At 41.7% G+C, this 14,350-nt stretch overlaps 1 protein-coding gene across 2 annotated transcripts in view; it reads right to left on the bottom strand.

Moving 5' to 3' along the window:
• Window positions 1–2,693: 2,693 nt before the first annotated feature.
• LOC123431030 (scarecrow-like protein 3) overlaps window positions 2,694–14,350 on the bottom strand; it is a 36,479-nt gene continuing 24,822 nt past the window's right edge. The window contains exons 4-5 of one of the 2 annotated variants that reach the window (XR_006623006.1): window positions 13,953–14,074; window positions 13,483–13,881 (exon numbers count right to left, since the gene is read on the bottom strand). Coding sequence is in view for 1 of the 2 variants with exons in the window: in XM_045114849.1 (XP_044970784.1) it covers window positions 2,867–4,294 (1,428 nt within the window). In the remaining variant the exon portion in view is untranslated. Of the gene's footprint in view, window positions 4,302–13,482; window positions 13,882–13,952; window positions 14,075–14,350 lie in introns of those variants that run through there. The other variant, XM_045114849.1, reaches the window with a different exon arrangement.

Raw genomic sequence — 14,350 nt, 5'->3', positions numbered from 1 at the left:
TTATTGAGTTCTCACATTTTACGCATTTTCTAAGGTTTTCCGAGTGGAAAACCCCAAAACACTAACCGAACGCATGTTGCGTCATGTTCAGCCAGTGTTTTAGGGAATTTTCCTCTAGAAAACTGTAGTGAATACAGACAATGTAAAAAATTATTAAAAATCGACATGGATGCTCGTGATGATGATGACAGCGTGTGAAAAAAAATTGAGTGCATTTCATGGATGTGAAACGGAGAACGTGCTGGACACATGCCCTACCGGCACAGTAAGACGCTACTGCTTGTACATGGTTTACGTCACGTTATTCATGTAATGACACCAACTTTTGGCATCATGTCTGAACATGCATTCTAGCCCCCACACAAGGAATGAACGAATTTGAACACCGAACACACGTTACGTCACGTTCGGCTGCCCTTTAGGGCATTTTTCTTTGGAAAACTGTAGTAAATCTATACAATGTAGAAAATTGTTGGGGATTGACATGGATGCTTTTGATGATGATGAAAACGTGTGAAACAATTTGAGTGCATTTCGTGGATGTGAAACGGAGAACATGTTGGACACGTGTCCTACCAGCATAGTAAAATGGTACTGCTTGTACATGATATGCGTCACATTGTTCATGAAATGACATCAACTTTTGGCATCATGTGTGAACGGCCATTCTATCCCCTGATGCAAGAAATGAACGAATTCAGACACTGAACGCACGTTGGGTCATTCGGTCGGTGTTTTAGTGCATTTTCGTGTGGAAAACCGTAGTACATGCATACCATGTAGAAAATTATTGAAAATTTACATGGATACTTGTGATGATGATGCTAGCATGTGAAAAATAATTGAGTGCGTTTCATGGATGTGAAACGTAGAACGTGTTGGACACGTGCCATACCGACACAGTAAGACGGTACTGCTTATACATTTTCCGCGTCTCGTCATTCATAGAATGACACCAACTTTTGACATCATGTGTGTACATCCATTCTAGCTGCACAAGCAAGGAACAAATGAATTCGGACACCGAACGCACGTTGTGTCACGTCTGTCCGGTGTTTTAGTGCATTTTCCTTTGGAAAGCCGTAATAAATGCATATAATGTAGAAAATTGTTGAAAATTTACATGGATACTTGCGATGATGATGCCATCGTTTGAAAAAAAATTGAGTGAATTTTATGGATGTGAAACGGAGAACATGTTGGCCACGGACCATACTGCTTGTATATATTGTGCGTCATGTCATTCATGGAATGGCACCAACTTTTGTCATCATATGTGAACATCTATTCTAGCCCCCCCCCCCCCCCACAAAAGGAATGAATGAATTCGTACACCGAGCCCACGTTGCGGTCACGTCCAACCGATGTTTTAAGACATTTTACTCTAGAAAACCGTAGCAAATGCATAAAATGTAGAAAACTGTTAAAAATTAACATGTATGCTTGTGATGATGATGCCAATGTATGATTTTTTTTCCACACACTAGCATCACCATGCCAAGCATTCATGATAAATTTAGTTGATTTACATCAGTTTATGCATTTTTTGGGGTTTTTTCTGTAAAAAATCATAAAACACTAGCCGAACGTGACCCAATGCGCGTTCGGTGTCCGAATTTTTTCAAATTTTGCATGGGGGTCTTTTATGAGCATGCCCACATGATGGAAAAAATTGATGTCATTTTATACACGTCAAGAAGCATAACGTGTTAAAAGGCGATGATTAGGGTAGACCCATAGGGCAAGGCTTTTGTTATTTGCAATCTCTGTCATTGTCAATAAAAAAAAATTATACCGTAATTACTTTTTGAATTTTGTCAACAATTTTAGGATATAAAATTGTGTGTGAAAATTTTATTAATACGAACACTTTTTCCAAAGTTGTTATTAAATCCCATATATTGATGTTGTACGCAAATTACAAACTGCATACTTCTTAAAATTTATCATCACTTTTCAAACACAAACTTTTAATAAATTTATGATTTTTTTTCAAAAATTGGTAGAATTTTTAGAATTTAGAAAATAATCTTGTATTCAAATTGTTTCTACACAAATATTGAAAGTGTTCACGGAAATTTAAAATAATTTTTATCAAGTTTTTGTTCATATTTTCTGATTTTTTTTTAAATTTTAAATTTCATACTCCCTCCATCCCAAATTTCTTGTCTTAGATTTGTCTAGATATAAATGTATTTAGTCATGTTTTGATACATTCATTTCTAGACAAATCAAAGACAAGAATTTTGAGACGAGGGGAGTAGTATTCTTCAGAAAATGTGTGTGTCAAAATATTTTTCGCTGTTTTCAAACTATGTTCGTGTTATGACGTGCTGAGCAATTTTGAAACGCATGAACAATATTTTGACATATCTATACATTTTTTTCAAAATACAAATATTACTACTTTATGAATAAAATTTCAGAAAATCAAACTTTTTTTAGAAAAAAATAAAAAAAGTATAAGCGTGAGTATTTTTTGAAAAATAAGAGATGAATTTGGGAAAAACGAAAAAGAAATAGTGATAAATGTGCAGATTCAACAATGAGCCGGCCAGCAGCGAATTTAAATAGAACAAAACAAATAAAAAAAGTAAATATTAAAAAGCATTAGGATGTCTTAAAATTAGTGTGTTTAAGGAGGATATACCGAAGCAAAAGTGATAGATAAAATGTCTTAAAATTTTCCACCGTCTCCCAGTCACATAAGGTGAACAAAACATCCATACAGTACGATAACAACAACTCAAAATGATAACAAGTTCAGGCATAGAACCAAAACACATGCATCCGATCTATGAAATTATTGCAATGAATTAAAAAGTCCTGCAAGGAGATCACACATCACAATATCTGGCTATCCTCGTCACACCGTGCGCCAGGTCGAGACGGAGAACATCGGATCGTCGTTCCGGTAGATGAAGAGGCACCCGTCTTCCTCACGGGAAACCCTGTACGCCGTGCTGCCACCAGCCAGAATGTGCGCTAGGATCCCCGTTTGCGCGACAATGTCGGGGCTCATCACTGCAGGCACGAATCCTGCGGCGTCCATCCGCGCCGCCCACTTCAACATCGGCTCGTGGCGCTCACGGCGCTGGGCGCCTTCACAGGCAACGATATCCCTGATCTCTTCCAGGAGCAGACACCGCTCCACGCCCGCCCGCTCCACCGCCGACCCGCGCGCAGGTACGCTCTCCTGTAGGGCGTCTAACAGGGCCCCGTAGTATTTGAGCGCTTTCCGGTACCGGCCCGTGAACTCCGCGCCGTTGTGGTCGGCCTCCTGCTCCGTCACCACCATAAGCTTCGGCGACAGCCCAGCTAGGTCACGGAGGAGCGCGTCGGCCCTTGTCATGGTAGCATGCACCTGCTTTTTTCCTTTCCTGTCGTGAGGATTTGCAGCCACTTCTGCGAACTCGTCGGCGAGCAGACGGTGGAGCTGTAGGGTGGAGACGATGACCAGTGCTTCGCCGGTCCTGACACCGAGGGGCTCGATGCTGAGCAGCTGATTGATATTGAGTTTCACCGGGTGGAACTGGAAGCCGACGTGCAGGCGCGCTGCTTCCGAGGCGAGGAGCGCAGCGGTGCCGGACAGAAACTCGTCCTCCTCGTTGACAATGGTGAGACGGAGGATTTGGTCGTGTGCGCCCGCCCTGGGGCGTGTGGTAGCAAACAGACGGAGGAGCAGAAGCCACTGGTCGGGGTTAGCGCCGCCGAGATCGACGACGTGGAGGACAGCATTGTTCTTTGTCTGCGTCGCCTTGATTATGGCGTAGTTCGCCGCGGTCCCGGCGATGCGGAGGAACGGGCACATTACGGCGAACTGGCGGCGTGCCGCGGCGGTCTCCGGTGCGGGGGTAGTCTTCTGCAGCCCGAGAGCGCGGCACACGCCCTGCCACGGCTGGACCATGCGCAGCGCCATAGCGTCGGCGAACAAAGACGCGAGGCGATGCAGGGGCTCGCCGTCGTCCGACGCGAGACTGCATATCATCTGCAGCCCCTTGTTTACCAGCTCCTTCTCCCCTTTGTCCAACGCGTCCGCGCAGGCATTTAGAACCTTGATAAGGTGTATCGCGCGCTCCTCGTACTGAGTCTGCGCTGCAGCAGGTGCCGTCGGATGAGTAGGCGCCGCTGCCGACCTCACCTCCGGCAGCAGGAATGTTGCAGTACCATCGATGTTGGAGTGTACGAATGTCCCGTTCAGTCCGTTTCCGAGATCCACCGACCACGCTGTCCTTAGAGGTACCGGCGCGTACACTGGCCCGGTCGTTTCCTGACCTCTGTTCTCAGGATTCATGATCGATCTACACACATGGACCATGGATTTGAATATTTATTAGCAATCAACATGCGAAAAACAACAAAGGACATATAAAAAATCACATTACGCATGAGAATACGCAAAATTGAGTGTTGCCAGTTTCTTTGACCTCTCTAGTAATCTAGGTAAGCGCGCCCGCTAACAATCCAAAATAGTATACGCAAAATTGAGTGTTGCCAGCTTCTTTGACATATACTCCCTCTGTCCGAAAATATTTGTCCTAAAAGTAGATTTATCTAGACTTATTTTAATTATAGATACATTCATTTTATACATTTCTAGAACAAGTATTTCCGGACGGAGGAAGTAACGTATAAGACGCATAACTAAGTGTGCTGTCAACGTTCTAAAACGCCGACCTATCCCTTAAAAAAAGCTGACCTATGATGCACACGTTGCACGAATGAACAATTTGATAGTATTTTGAGGAGCTTTACCTCCTTTTTTTCCCACTCCCGTAAGTGCATGGATGTTGGATAAGTATTGGTTCTTGACAAATATGAGCTATATAATGTATCAGTGTTGTTGTGGTCACTTCAAATTTATGAAGTAAATTTTAACATCAACATTTATACATAATTTATGAAGTCACCCCAAACCAAAGTGTACCTAAGATTCTTAGTAAACTCATATATAAAGGGCTTATTTTTCTTTAACAGTAAACATCTCAACAAACCGTGAGACAATTCACCACGTTATCGATCACATTTGGATTTTATGTGTAAATTATTTCACAAACCCGTTAATCTCTAGAGAAATGTTGCATTTTTGCATGGCTACACATTAATTACACCTTTATAACATGCATACACGACGAACCTTTCTCATTGCTTTGCTAAAAGGGAGGCATAAGATATGTCAATCTCTTAAACTCGAAAATGGTTCAAATGGAAAAGTGCAACCCATAGGTGCATTGAAGAAAAAAAGCTAAAGAGACCACCCATAGGACATGGAAATGCCAAACCCTCAAGGAGGATCAAAGGCAAACCTCGGTTAGTTGGCGACATCGATGGACTTTAATGAGTCATCATAATAACTCACCGAAATGTTTTATATGTAGTTATAGATATTTCACAACGAATAAATGATCATCCATCAAACTTATATTTCTTGTTGTCACAATATGGAGCCTCTTTAAAGCAACTGTTGAGGTAACTAAAGTTCCACATTGCATAAATGGCCATCGAAGCTGATATGTTAATTACGAAGTTTTTAGGCTTATTTCACTAACACACAGGACCTCTAACATGACCCCTCATCAAACATGATTGGTCCAAAATATGTCTAACAACTCATGGCAAATAGTTGTAGCACACGGAGACCCAACTATACGTGTTTGTGAAGAGGTCGACCCTGAACGCTATCACACCCAATGCAGATTATAGAACACATATAGTACTTAATGAGCGTGTATGGCATTCCTAGGTGTTATGTAAACCTTATCACTCCTCACTGACCCTAACCCTTATCATGTTGGAAATATGCCCTAGAGGCAATGATAAAAAATAGTTATTATTATATTTCCTGTTTCAAGATAATCGTTTATTATCCATGCTATAATTATACTGAATGAAAACATAAATGCATGTGTGGATATATAGACAAAACTATGTCCCTAGTAAGCCTCTAGTTGACTAGCTAGTTGATCAAGGATGGTTAAGGTTTTCTGACCATATGCAAGTGTTGTCACTTGATGACTGGATCACATCATTGGGAGAATGATGTGATGGACAAGACCCAAACTATAAACGTAGCATGTGATCGTGTCATTTTGTTGCTACTGTTTTCTGCATGTCAAGTATTCATTCCTATGACCATGAGATCATGTAACTCACTGACACCGGAGGAATACCTTGTGTGTATCAAACGTCGCAACGTTACTGGGTGACTATAAAGGTGCCCTACAGGTATCTCCAAAGGTGTCCTTTGAGTTAGCATGGATCAAGACTAGGATTTGTCACTCCGTGTGAAAGAGAGGTATCTCGGGGCCCACTCGGTAATACAACATCACATATAAGCCTTGCAAGCAATGTGACTAAAGTGTTAGTCACGGGATCTTGTATTACAGAACGAGTAAAAAGACTTGTCGGTAACGAGATTGAAATAGGTATAGGGATACCAACGATCAAATCTCGGGCAAGTAACATACCGAAGCACAAAGGGAATGGTATACGGGATTATATGAATCCTTGGCACAGAGGTTCAACCGATAAGATATTCATAGAATATGTAGGATCCAATATGGACATATAGGTCCCGCTGTTGGATATTGACCGGGGAGTGTCTCAGGTCATGTCTGCATAGTTCTCGAACCCGCGGGGTCTGCACACTTAAGGTTTGGTGATGTTTCAGTATAGATGAGTTATAGGTGCTGATGACCGAAGGTTTGTTCGGAGTCCCAGATGAGATCACGAACGTCACGAGGGTTTCCGAAATGGTCCGAAAACGAAGATTGATATATAGGATTGTTTCATTTGGCTTTCGGAAAGATTTCGGGCATTACCGACAGTGTACATGGAGTGACGAATGGGTTCCGGGTTTTTACCGGGAGGGTCCACCCACCCGGGAGAGAACCTAATAGCCCATGGGTGGCGCACCAGCCCTTGGTGGGCTGGTGAGGCCAGCCCAATAGGGCTATTTCGACAAAGAGAAAAATTAAAGGAGAAAAAAAAGAGGAGGTGGGAAGGAAGGAAGGAACTCCTCCCTCCAAACCGACTTGGAGGAGGATCCCTCCTCCCTCTCAGCCGGCGCCCTAGGGCAAGCCCCACCCCTTGGCTCCTCCTATATATACTTGAGGTTTAGGGCTTTTTGAGACACAACTTTGCCACGTGCAACCCTAAACGTCTACTTCGTAGTTCTTCCTCTAGATCGGTTTTCTACGGAGCTCGGGCAGAGCCCTGCGGGAATAGATCATCACCATCACCGGAGCACCGTCACGCTGTCGGACAACTCATCTAATTCCCCGTCTCTCTTGATGGATCAAGGAGGCAAAGATCGTCATCGAGTTGTACATGTGCTAAACGCGGAGGTGCCGTCCGTTCGGTGCTAGATCGGGACGGATCGTGGGACGACGGTGATTTGAATCACGAAGCTGTTCCACTACATCAACCGTGTTTCTTAACGCTTCCCGCTTAGCGATCTACAAGGGTATGTAGATCCGATCTCCCTCTCGTAGATGAACATCACCATGATAGGTCTTCGTGTGCGTAGGAATTTTTTTGTTTCCCATGCAACGTTCCCCAACATATCACTCTCTCGCCCTGTCCTAATATAAATGAGAAAGTGATGGCCTGTCTCTCTCCACCTCTCTTTGCCACCCCTCCACCCACAAACACCGCTTCCATCTGCATTCGTACCTCCACCTCCCAATTGCGGCTCTCCTCCTTGCACTCCTTCTCCACCTTGTTCGTCTCTTCCTAGTTTCCACCGCTCCACCCTCACCTCCCCCCACCCCCACGTGCGACTTGCGTGGATGCCATCATTTGAATATTACTGAGGTGGTGCAAAAACTGAAGGTCCACGGAATTCATCAGATGGGTACCATCCTCGACACGAGAAACATGAAGCAGAGTCCTTCACCAACAATGTTTTTTGGTCCCAATTCTATCACGTACAATTATAGTTTGTTTATTATTATATCTTTATGATTTATGTGATCATGGTGGTACATCCCTCTTCAGATCTGTTGCCAAGAAAACACGAAGTCTCCTTAGATATGTTTGTACTAAATCAGTGATAACTAATATGGAATGGAGGGAGTGACAAAGAATAAAGTTCTAAAAGTGGAGAGATTTTATTGTCCAACTAGGTGTTCCTTTGGTAGTGAACCAACTGAATGCACCTGATGAATGGAGAGAGGGGCAAAAGTATGAAGATCACTTTATTTTCATTCAATTGTGTTGCTTCAAATATGAATGTGCCATAACTTATGTTGGTTCATGTATGGATGGTGAATGTATTATGTAGGTTCATAGAGTTATCTGTTAGTTCATCCTATGGATGAATGGGTGGGCTATATGGATGTAACATATGCAAAAGTGAATCGATGATTGTGATATATCTATGTAATATATGTGAATGTGCATGAATGGATGGTTGAAAAGGCTGGTCGTGATCGTTTACAATGAGATCTGCATCATGGACGGTCGTTCGACATTCTTTGTTTGTGATGTGTGAAAAATTGCAAGCATGCATGTCGTTTTATGTTTGCGATCACATTCTCACATCAATGATATGTCGTTCGCAATGAAACTATTTAACCATTAACGACATGGGAAGGTTCTTTAGTTATGTTTCTACCAATTGAGAGTAGAATGATTGGGTCGACCTAAGTAAATTTGCCAAATTTATCGGGCTAGAGTTGGTCGATTAGACTTCAGTAAGATGTAACACAATAGTATGGCATAGACTTGGCTATACCTCATGGTTAGGGTTTCACCACAAAATGAAAGATACGTTCAATGATGACGTGAAAACCCTATGACTATACTTGGAATGTTAGATGATGTGTTGATGTCATGTTTAACATTGACATGTTGGCTATGTGCTGAAGGACAAAAGTGAGTTCAACATGTCACCACAGTATTTTTTTTGGGTGATGTCCCAAACTAAAAAATTGCACTTAATCCAAGATATGTCGTAGAAGAAATTATGGATACACTAAATTACATGGGATATGAAAATTGGGCCATGGGGTTGGCCTTCAAAGGAGACGATTATGAAGATTGAAGGAAGAAAATGTCATCCAGTTACATACTTTAGCACGATAAATAAAATATCATCACTAGAAGAACGAACATATTGAAAAATCTCCACTTAATCGTCATGGTGATATATATGGGTATTGGCAATTCATGGCCAAGAATGTCGATATACATTGGACGAGGCAAAGATGATGGCATTCAGGGATCTAAGAGGGTTAAGCATGGAACGTGGTGGTGGGTAAGCATAAACGATGGAAACCATTCTAGCCATTCATCTTCATACTTTTCCCTTTCAATGATGTCAATGATGGTGGAGGTAGCGAAGTTATTTTGGTCCCAATTAAAGGTATGGTGGTACTTATCTTGTCCCTTAACGACAAAAGGGGCGGGCAAAATGACCAGGTGTGTCTATGCCCAAGATGGTAGATGTTTTTAGTCTACCAAACATTTTTAGTTTGATACAACCTCAACATATCAGTGTAATGCTTTCCCCTCCATTGGAATTAGCTCCTCATTTTGTACTTCTTATTGTTCCCAATTAGGAAAGACACTTGTGAGCTATGTTTGAATATGGAACAAATGATGACAAACCCTGTCACGACACAGGGAAACTTTCTTCACCCTTTTGAGCAAAAAGCACCCTTTTGTTGATGATTGTCTACATATGAACTTTGGTCGGCCATTAGATAAGCAACCAGTAGTTGGAACATATGTACAATACATCAACGCAGAACAACCTACCATAGTATCTTCATGTTTAGCCAAATTAAATGATATGTTAATATTTTATACTTTGAAATGTGAATAAGTATTGGCCCAAAGTCTATCCTACTAGTGTTTCTAGGATTCTAAATTTTAGGGGATACATGTAAAGTTTGTTTCATTGTTTGTTGGTTTAACCGATATTTAAGACGTATATACTTAGCTACATTTTTTGCTAGCCCTTTTGGATATACGTACAACAATCATCATCTCCCGCTCTACATTCTATCAAAAACACCCAGATCTACAAATATATATATTAAGATACATACAAATATATTACAAGAGGGGTGTTAATGTGGGAACAAATGCCACACATACAAAACTCCATAAAGATACAAGAAAGGGTATAATCCCTTGAAATACTAAGGTGTTGCTTAGTTCTCCGCACACAGAAGTTATCCTAGAATTGCTTAACGACTCGGTCATTAATGCATCAATTTATCACTGATGACATGACATTGTACTCAAGCCATATTTTCTGAACCATAGAGGAGATTTTCAACTTAAACTCATGCCTTCCTCCATTGGATGGCACTCCTTGAGGCAGCATTGTGGGGAGTATATCACAACATTCTCTTCGAGAAGTCAAATTAGCCCTCATGACTTTGAACAAGAACTCACATGCAAATATCTAGAAGTCTTAGGATGCTCTCCTTAAACTACAGAATGTCCATGGGTTGGAACATCATACTCTCTCAAGACAGTCAACTATCCAACAAAGGTCCTTTCATGTGAAGTGCATGAAGAATAGTGCCTCGGTGGTGCCTAGTTCTTCAGATAAGGATTGCTCTTTGACCATCTATGTGATAGCACGATGAATGCATGGAACTATCCACGAGCTGCATGAACCATTTTATGTCCACTTATATATCATCACATCTTCCATGTCCACTTCGGTATGCCAATTCTGTAGTGAGATCTAAAGGAGCAATAAATGTTTGATAGTTTGGATGGACAACTTTCACAAGGATGATTCATGTGTGTGTGTGTTACTCTACAAGGTAATAGTAATTTATTATTCCTCGAATAACTACTTAATCAACCACGAATTGAACACATTGGTTTCGACACATTTGTGTCATCTGGCCAAAAATCGTCCCATACTATAATTCTTTGTCCCATTCCTAAGAAGAACTTAACAAGCACGCAAAATCACTTAAATTAGCTTAGAAACATAAACTTAAACCTTGGATTTCCTTTCCTCACTGGATCATTTTAGCCAAAGGCACTCGGAATTATTGTGAAATGTCAGGTTGTGGAGGCCAAGCTTCCTCAATGATTGTATCCCAAGTAACTAGAGATCAGCCACCCTTGCCACCATGCCCTATCTTCCACAAAAAATCCCTATGAGAGGCGTCGATAGTACTTAATTAACCAAGGATAGAGGTTCCCATAGACTATCTATAGCTATGGTTGACAACATTAGTGTTTGCTCAAAGACAACTACTTGTCATTGGACATCATTAGAGGTTTCTCTGGTTGATAGGCATGTGATGTTCTCCAACATCGTACGAATGCTCAGATGGCAAAAGAATACATTGAAATGGGGATGTCAATCATGTTCAAAGAATGAGTAGTTGGTCATAGATATTTACATGATTAATGTCATAATTGGGTGTTTATAAGTGGTGAATGACTAATAAGGAGATATAATGTATGACCATATCATAATCATAACATAGAAATTCATGGGCTCTCTCAAGACAGCAAGAAGTCATACTAGGTACTTACTTAGAGAAAATAAGGATGATGGTTTAGGGAACACATGATCATAACTTATCTAGCAGATTTTCCCTAGTTGGTGACCATGGCGATACCATATTGAAGATTTAATACTTGCCAACGAAGAAGGTCACTTTATAAGGACCTAGAGCCCCATGCCAAAATAAGAGACCATTTTAATTAATCAACAATTTAATACCTTGTTATTAGTTCAAATATAGACCATGCACTTATTTTAAACGCATCTAGATATCAGTACAAACTATCGATAAATAGGGCCATTAGTCGTCTCGGGGTCCTGGATGGGGGTAAGAGTATCGTCTCCTTAGTCTCCTACGCAATCCTCTTAGATTCCAAACCACATTTCTATTATATCCAAATGATCATTTCCATGATCAAAACATTGGTGCTGAACTCATCACTGACATCAAAGGCTTAAGAATAAGTATTACAACTTAGGGTCTCAGTATCAAATAGTTCTACGTTTTCCTTCATGTAATTAATGGTGTCTTCCACATGCTATAGTAAGGTAGGCTTATACCACCATTACCCCACCAAAACCACCATTGGCATCTTACCCTTATATTTTGGCATGCCAAGGGAACTCCTGAACTACACATCGCCACCCCTTCCCTTACCAGGCTCACCTTTATACTCTCACATTCTCCATACATAAAAGTTTTCCCCCTTTGTAAGATAGAAAACAAATTAATTATTATTTTTTAGTAGCCATGATTAAGACAATAACAAGGTAAACTACAATGGATCAAGTATGGATTCTATGAGGGGCACATTTGGCTAAAAGGTCACTTGGCGTTGAAAAGTTTCTGACCAATTCTCGGTCCTCACTGTCTAGTGATTGGAATGATTGTTTCTTGAATGTCCATGCATGTGCTGAGATGCGTAACCAATCAAATCAACAAATAAATACTATGTAGGAAAATGGTCAAGGGAGCACAAGAGATGTGTGCTCTAAAATATTACATTGGTTTAGGATGATAGCAATTGTACCACACAATGCACAAAAACAACAAATTCTATTAGAGCGAATAAACAAATGTCGATTCAAAGATCTCAAGCGACACCTACAATCCATCCCATGGTTGGCATTTGTTACACAATCAAATCCGTTGTTTCTCTATATACCTGCCACTACCCAGGTTGTTAGCATGGTCTTCGTAGTGAAAAAGAGGAGCACGGAAAGGCCCGACGGGTGCAACACCCGGCCTACTATGTCAACAGAGTGTTGACCCGTGCAAGACTCACTATCCACACTACCAAAAAATCAAGTATGGAGTGTCCATGGTGGCCCACAAGTTGCACCACTACTTCCATGCTAACCCTATCGTGGTTGTCAGCCATGCCTCGTTATCAGGGATCATCAACAACAAAGAAGCGACATGCCGCATATCCAAGTGGGCACTCGAATCCTTGTCCTCTGAAATCATGTACAAGTCACACTCGATGGTCAAGTCCTAGGCCATCAGCTACTTTCTCATCAAATGGACACAGGTACATCTGATACCATAGAATGTCGACCATGAGTACTGGCACATGTACTTCAATGGCTCTATGACCATCGAGGCATTAGGAGCCAACATGGTCCTCATCTCCCCATGCGATGATAGATTGAGTTGCGTCCTATAGATACACTTATCTAACTCCAACAATATTTGAGAATAAGAAACCCTCCTCTACCGGCTTCGCATCACAACCTCCATGGGCATCTGATGACTCATTATTTGAAGTATGATTTCGTCCTCGTTGTCAAGTAGGTGATGAATACATTAGACACAAAGTACGCAAATATGACCACTTACTATACGATGTTCCACGGGTTCGAGGAGAGTTGGACGACATGGAGCTACACCATGTCAAGTGCACTAAAAATGTGGTTGTGGAAAATTTGGCATGCATGGGAGCATCCCGCGAACTAGTCCAGGCTGACACATTCCTTGATGCCCTCCACAAACCATCCATAGGGATATGATACATCATGGTGACACTCCGACAGCCAAGAACCCATGGACGGTGAGGCTGAGACCGGAATAGATGAACCAACGGAGGAGGTCCTCATAAGCATTCCGGTCCAGACACAGCCGTTGTTGGCGTACCTCATCCATGGAAAACTCCCAGAGGACAAGAACAAAGTCCAACACATTGTATGCAGATCCAAGTCATATATAGTGATTCACGTAGAACAATACAAGTGAAGCCTCACTAGCATCTTCTAGCGCTACGTGTTTGGTGAAGAATATAGCCACCTCTTGCAAGCAATTCATACGAGGGCTTGTGTTCATCAAGCAGCCCTACGAACATTGGTGGGCATGGATTCTTGAGGCCTCCCACATCTCGCGGTACTAGAGAGATCATCTGCAAGTGCGTCGGTTGTCAACAATTGACACATAAGTCACAAACGCCGACCAACATGCTCAAAAAAATACCTCTAATGTGGTCATTTGCTATATGGGGCCTGGACATGCCAGGGCCCCTCATCACAATTCCATGCCGCTTCAAGTTCTTCTAGTCGCCATTGACAAATTCAGAAAGTGGATATAGTCCAATCCTCTTACAAATGTCAAGGTCCACACAATGATTAAATTCATCTTCGGCATCACACACAGATTCGGCGTTGCCCGAAATATCATCAAGGATAATGGTTCACACTTCACGCACAGACATTAAAGGAATTCTGCCAAAAATGAGAGAATCCAAATAGACTACCCTTGGTATCACACCCATAGTCCAACAAATAGGTAGAGCGAGCCAACGAGCTAATCATGCAAGACCTAGAACCTTTGAATCATCACACCTCTACTTCAGGCAAAAGGAAAGTGGGTTG

Source organism: Hordeum vulgare, chromosome 2H, assembly GCF_904849725.1.
Source record: "Hordeum vulgare subsp. vulgare chromosome 2H, MorexV3_pseudomolecules_assembly, whole genome shotgun sequence".
NCBI lineage: Eukaryota > Viridiplantae > Streptophyta > Magnoliopsida > Poales > Poaceae > Hordeum > Hordeum vulgare.
The sequence above is the reverse complement of the archived record's forward strand: the minus strand, read 5'-3'. Positions and strand labels throughout refer to the sequence as shown.